The sequence below is a fragment of the Dysidea avara genome, chromosome 2 (assembly GCF_963678975.1).
Source record: "Dysidea avara chromosome 2, odDysAvar1.4, whole genome shotgun sequence".
NCBI lineage: Eukaryota > Metazoa > Porifera > Demospongiae > Dictyoceratida > Dysideidae > Dysidea > Dysidea avara.
In genome coordinates, this window is record NC_089273.1 from 20,598,683 (window position 1) to 20,605,484 (window position 6,802).

Sequence of the window (6,802 nt, forward strand, 5' to 3'; positions counted from 1 at the left end):
TTGCTGAGGGTGAGGAATGTCTTGTTTACCATGGTTATGATGTTACTGGGAAAAGAAAAGTTGTGCTGAAAAAGTACTGAAAAAGTACTTACTGACGAGAAGGGCAAGAGTTTAATAGTCTTGACTGCTACATGCGAGAATTGAAAGTGAGAACAATTGTTAATACCTATGTACAAAGTTTTAATGATGACAAACTTAAGCCATCTACTGCCATACAAGTTTCAGTTCATCCAGTGGAAATTATTCAGTGTCAAGGATCACAACAAGTCTACATGCTTGAGTCATTTCTTAGTGGCAATATTGAGAAATACAACAACAATGCTGGAATAGCTTCTTGTAAAGTTGAGGAATCAGATATGATGCAGGCATTTAGTCACTACAGTTGGGTTAAATCAGGAAAATCGCTAATCTGTGACTTGCAGGTAAACACTTGGTTGTGTGCTTATTAGAGTACATATTCAACTTACAGATTGCAAACACATAGTGTTACGTACTCTGTTTTTGGGCTGCAAATATGCTATAGTTGTGCATTATTAGTATTGTGTAGTAATCTTCAGTGCTGGCCACTGTAAAGTACTAATAAGAATAAGAACATCATTGCAGCTATTTCTTGGCCACCGCCTTTACATTTTCACAAGTTTTTAGCACTGGTGTTTGAAGGCTGCTTCCTTTTTACAGCTTGGCTGTTTTTGTGTGAATAAGGTATTAGGGTTAGCATATTTTGGATACGAATGCGGTTAATTTTGTATTCTATTTTAACCTACAGGGGGTAAAGTCTTACTCCATAGTGATTCTTACTGACCCTGCAATCCACTCAATGACTCCAGGTTGTTATGGATTTACTGATCATGGTGAAAGTGGTATCAAAAGATTCGTCAAGACACACAAGTGTGGACAGTTTTGTATGCAAATGGGCCTAAACCATCAACTTCCTTAACAGGATGAATTTTCTTATATAGTTTTACAATTATACTGCTTTGTTGTAGGCCAAAGGATATCTAAGTAGTTACATTACCTATAGCTTCCATGCTTTGCTATATGTAATACATCATTTATTCATTAGTGAATTAAGTGTCAAAAGCCATGCTGTATTAGGCAAAGAATGCATATGTGCTATTTACTTACAAATAATTACAATCATATATAGTTTCACACAATCATGCCAATATTGCCTTTAGAGCTTTAGACTACTGGCCTAATTTGGTACCAAAAATATGTAAATTTTCATGGTTTCTTCCGGCATCATTATACCCAGAAAACTACCTACACAGGCAGGACACAACAAAATTTTTTCATTAGTGATGAAATGTATTGGACATGTCTAAATTACCAATTTTTCCATGAATAAAGTTATGGCAAAAGTCAGTAAGCATGTATATAGCAGGCAAATGCATGACATTATAAGGTGAGAGGATTTTCAATATGGTGTAATTGGTGTTACAAAGTTCTGACAGTTGATTTCATTGCAGTGTGATTGTAATGATGTTTCTAAAAGCTGTTGATAGCACGCATCAAGAAGTATTATACAGAGTATTAGAGTCACAGACATGTATTGGAAATAGGGAGAAATAAAACTTAGTGGTTATAGATAGCCTACAGTAAGAGCGGTTGCCATGCCATCTAGTTATCAAGTGGAATAATAAAAGACTATACAGTTGCAAATTAGCCTACAATATGTGCTACAAGATTAAATGCTCCAACAATTGAATTGCTGCCAATCACTTGCATGGTGAGTATAAACATTTCTAATGCTTTATCACCCTGCATACTTCATAAGTGTACAAACAGTCCAATACACTGGTTGTACAATTTCATTGTTATTTGTCTGTGAAACAATTAATTTGTGCAAAAATGGCTATGAAACGTTCAAACTTTGAGATGTCTGTGGCAGTAAAATAGAAGACAGACACAATGGACAAATCATAGCAGATGTTCATGACATAATATCCCACTGATCTAATAGCTTGCATATTAAACCAATAGCTGCTGCATGGCGATGCCTATAAACTGTATGGAACACAACTGCTCAGCAAGGTGCTGCATATATATTATCCAACTTAGACAACTAAGTAGCATTAGCTCCCATCACCAGCACACTTGCAACTGGATGCACGAAGGCTTGATTAGTCAAAATCAAGCTGTCTGTGCCAAGGTATTTGTCACAGAAAACCTGATCTCTGTCTGCAACATTGTAGCTACTGAGGATAATCCGTACTGCTTTACTTCTGGATGTGTTAACACTACCTGAATGGCCCTTGCTAGTAATCCCATTATCAGATATAATTGTCTTCAGCAATCCTCTTCTAAAAGTATAAGGTCTAAAACAAGAAAGGCATCTGTAGGATAATTTAGGCAAGTAGTTGCATAAAAAATAACAGTTACAAAAGAGAATGCACTTAATGTAACAGAACAAATGGGACAAACACACAGACAACCTGTCCCTGCATGCCTTATTATACTCTTCCTATTCATAGTCTATACGCGTAAAGGATGCTATGAACTTACTATTAGCAATAAAGTTAAGTTAGAAAAAGTATGCACCAAAAAGATATATAAAACAATACAATGAATTCTTTTATTCTTGTTAACTGTATTACCTGCCAAATACTATAAACAATGGACAACAATTTTTCACTGGGTTCAAGAAAACTGGCAGATAAAAATCTATGACTGATAACTGCTTTCTGCACTGCACAAGATAGAGTTAATTGTTTATAATAGTGAGGAATACCGATCTGGATTGAATAGCATGGAATAAACTAAAACACACAATCGATTCTCTTATGTGAGTCTATACAAGAGAACCTAACTAACACAATCATATGTATACCAACATGCAAGGGTAAAACCCTTAATTTTTGGAAAGGCTCTTCCACATATTAAGCGTAGGACCTTGAAAGACAAGCATGATCGCATAATCAGCATCCACACCTGGAAATTCTCCAGTTGGTCATACATCTCATGATCTCAACAGAAAAGGTTCAACCTATATACCTTGTTATCAATATAAGTTCTAATTAATATTGATAAATCACTGTTCCCATATCAAAAATTTGTCAAATTAACACATTAGTGAATACTAAACATAGTAATATATGTATGATTATGTCTGCAGATTACACTTTCCAATAGTAGTGAACAAATTTCTCTCAATGGACCATAAACAGGTGTTGTCATCAATAGCTAATTACTGTTGCCATGGTAGCACTATCAAAAGATTTGAGTGTCATTAGAAAAAGAAAACAATGAAGAGCTTTATTTTATTGTATAGGTTGCTATAGAGATTTTAAAGAATAAAGTCTGCAGATTTACATTTTTATAAAATAAAATATAAGCGAGTTACATAGAGATAGCAATTTCTGTGTCAAATTTTCACTTTTGGTTTTTGAGCTTGTGAAGTAGTACAATGAGTAGAAATTGAATTCTGTAGTTAGTTTATGCTTTCTTATTGACAATTTTATATATCATACACTGCATTATTTGATTAGCTCTTGAATTGTGTTAGCTCCCAATTATTGGCTTCAATATGCATGCAGTGCCCTTCTTATATAGCAGTCTGTGTGGCTTGCCTTGCTAAGTACTCTGATTCCATATTATATCTATGATGGGTAACCTGTGTACAGAGACTACAGACAGATATTCAAGTTCTAATAAGTGGGATAGCACTATACATGTAGAACAGGAAGAATTTTGATTTGTACAGCAACAATATGCCGGTGAATACTGAAATTACAGGTGCTTATTTAATTGGGTGGATTATATGAGATTTACTACACAAAAAAAATGGCATTTTTTTGTGAATATTGTTAATTGCTTGTGTTTAAATGTGTTGTAATTTTAACTTACAGAAAGTAAAGCCATCTTTGCTGATTTTGCAATCCACAGTCTGACCTACCTTTTGTTTTCTAATAAATTATACCCCAAGCCTTCATGCAAGTAATGTTCTTATATCACTAGGCATTTCCTATGTTCATGAAGTTACTTCATTATGTATGCCACATGAGCATGGACGATTGTCATGGTGCTATAGTATTTAAAGATTTAGCCACTTTGTTGATGTTACTGCATGAAAACTATTGAAGAGGTAAGTTCTGAGTGTAGTGAACATAGAGTCTAAAGCAGTTTATAAGTACAATGTACCAGGTGTATGGATCTCTTGGTTTGCTGCTTGGTTTACTGCATTTAGCAAATCTTTTAGCGTTGTGTTTCTGATCTCTGGCACACAGACTTTGAGCCTGTCAAAGCCTGACTCATACAAAAACGTGAACCATAATATTGCTTGTATTCATATTACAGATAATAAAGTATTATTTCAGGATGAGCATATGTGGATAAACTCCACATATTACCTTTGGTTATGTTGATCTAACCTGCTCTGAGAGCTTTGATTGATTTTATTATTAGAATATTACAGCACAGTCTTTGTCATGTTCCCGAGAGTTAGCTATATAATAGCTAAACCAAATGAAAACAAGCCATACAACTGATATGCAACATCATAACCTCATCACCTCATAGTAGCATGATCATGTCACGTTCTCTTAACATTGTCATGGTACCAAGACCTATAGCCCAGTCAGATGTATTTTTTTACTTTTATACACATGGATTTTTTGGTACAAAATCACTCATTTATGGAATTCCTTGATTTTGATATTATGCTTATAAATGCTGTAGCTATGCTTACTAACCCTGTAGTCAACTTTGCCAAAAGAGTTTTTATTTATTTACTATTAAATGCTATCCCACTATGGACCTGTGAGAAGGCTAAAGCCTGTGAACACAGGGAGTCTGAAACATGTAACTGAGACATTGAAGAATACAGAAAAAAAAATCCTAGACCCAGCGGTGACTTTATCCCCCAAAACATGCAGTCTAACTTCACTCTTTTAGAGACTTTCAAGACTATGTGAAAAGTCATTTCTTATCATGTATGTAATTCAGTGTTGTTTGTAATATTTGCTATTGTCTTACTTTGTGTTTACGTATATTTGCATGTAGCTATGTTTAGTTTGTTGTTGTTTAATTGTAGCTATAGCTATCACTCCAACCTCAACTCCAGCTGAGGGGCCCATGGCAACATGGAAAACTCTAAAATCTTTGCAATTTGGCAAGATTTAAAGCAATTTATGGCAAGATTTCAAGATTTCAGAGCATTTAAAGTCTTAGATATCCGGAATAGTAGCATCATGTGAATGGAATTATGCAGAATCCTCTGCAAACTGGTGGGATTGTTGTACATCTCCTGCAAATTTATGGAGTCTATAGTCAAAGATCACCTAATGAGTCATTTATCATCAAACAACTTACTCTCAGCTTATCTATTTGGATTTGTACCAGGTATATCATGTACCACTCAATTACTTCATGTCCTTGATTACTTTACTAGATAAAGGCTTTTCTGATATACCCAGTCTTTCAAAAAGTTTTCGACTCGGTCCTTCACCAACGTTTGATTCAAAAACTGTCCTCCTTTGGGGGTATGTGGTAAGATGCTACTGTGGATAAAGGATTTTCTTATTTATAGAACACAACAAGTAGTGCTAAATGGACAGAAATCTAATTCCATTACTGTTACAAGTGGAGTCCCTCAAGGATCAGTGTTGGGTCCCGTCTTGCTCACGATGTTAGTTAATGACTTAATTACCCTCAATTGTATCAAGCCCTCTGTATATTTTTGCTGACAATGCAAATTTTTTCATGTTATACGAAGTAGCGAGGGCCATACAACACTTCAACATGACTTGAACTTACTTCATGAATGGTCAGTTCATCGGCAATTGAAGTTTAATATTCTTGAAGTGCAAGCATGTACACTTTGGACCAATACATCATTTTGTGCCATATTATTTGAACAGCGTAATTATTGACAGTGTAAAATCCCACAAAGACCTAGGCATTACCTTAGACCACCAACTTAAGTTCCACTCACACATCACAGAAGTTGCTGCAAAAGCCAACCGTCTATTGGGATTGATCAGAAGATCTTGCGATTATCTAGATTCTGATATAGTGATTAAATTATTTACAGCTTTAGTACACCCTACACTTGAATATAGCAATGCAGTATGGGACCATTATCAAAGAAAAATAGAAAAAGTCCAACGCAGGGCTACACATTTGTTTCCATCAGTTACAAGCCCTATGAGGAGATACTTTCAATACTTCAGTTACCATCTCTGGCTCATAGGAGTCACAGAGGCAACATGATACTTCTAAACAAGATTCTCATTAATTCAGATTTTTCTACTTTATATACCTACTCCAATACCACCATCACCAGGGGACACCAGTTCAAACTGTTTAAGTATCATTCTAGATTAAACTCAAAAGCTGTAGATCAAAATATTTTTTTAATAGGGTAATTAAAGATTGCCTGCAATTGTATAGTTAATACTAATTAATTCTGTAAAATTAAAATCCATGTTAAATAATTACTCTAGATTTAAATTGTTAATTATACTGCTTTACCGATAGCTACTTTAATCATAATCATAATCACGTGCATAGCATACGTGACGATCGAGGGGGGCATAATTATTATACGGAAGTATGATGGAACTTTACAATTTTCACAGATTCAAAATCAGAGATTTCAACAAGATTTCAAAGAGGCGCTAGGGCTGTACGAGATTTCAAGGGAGTTGCGGACCTCCCGACTGCAGCAACTAGTGAAGAGGAACGGCATTGTGTCAATTGTATAAAATAATAAAATCAAAGCCACAGACAGACTCATGCATAATATTGCAGTAGATCAACACGTGTCGTGCATAAAAATAATTATGGTTGATTACGCAATTAG

At 35.0% G+C, this 6,802-nt stretch overlaps 1 protein-coding gene across 1 annotated transcript in view; it reads left to right on the top strand.

Moving 5' to 3' along the window:
• The window catches only part of LOC136246804 (alpha-protein kinase vwkA-like), a 41,830-nt gene extending 40,714 nt beyond the window's left edge, over positions 1-1,116 (top strand). The window contains exon 10 of the mRNA XM_066038364.1: positions 767-1,116. Within this exon, the coding sequence (XP_065894436.1) occupies positions 767-937 (171 nt within the window). The 3' untranslated portion in view covers positions 938-1,116. The remainder of the gene's footprint in view (positions 1-766) is intronic.
• Positions 1,117-6,802: the final 5,686 nt, after the last annotated feature.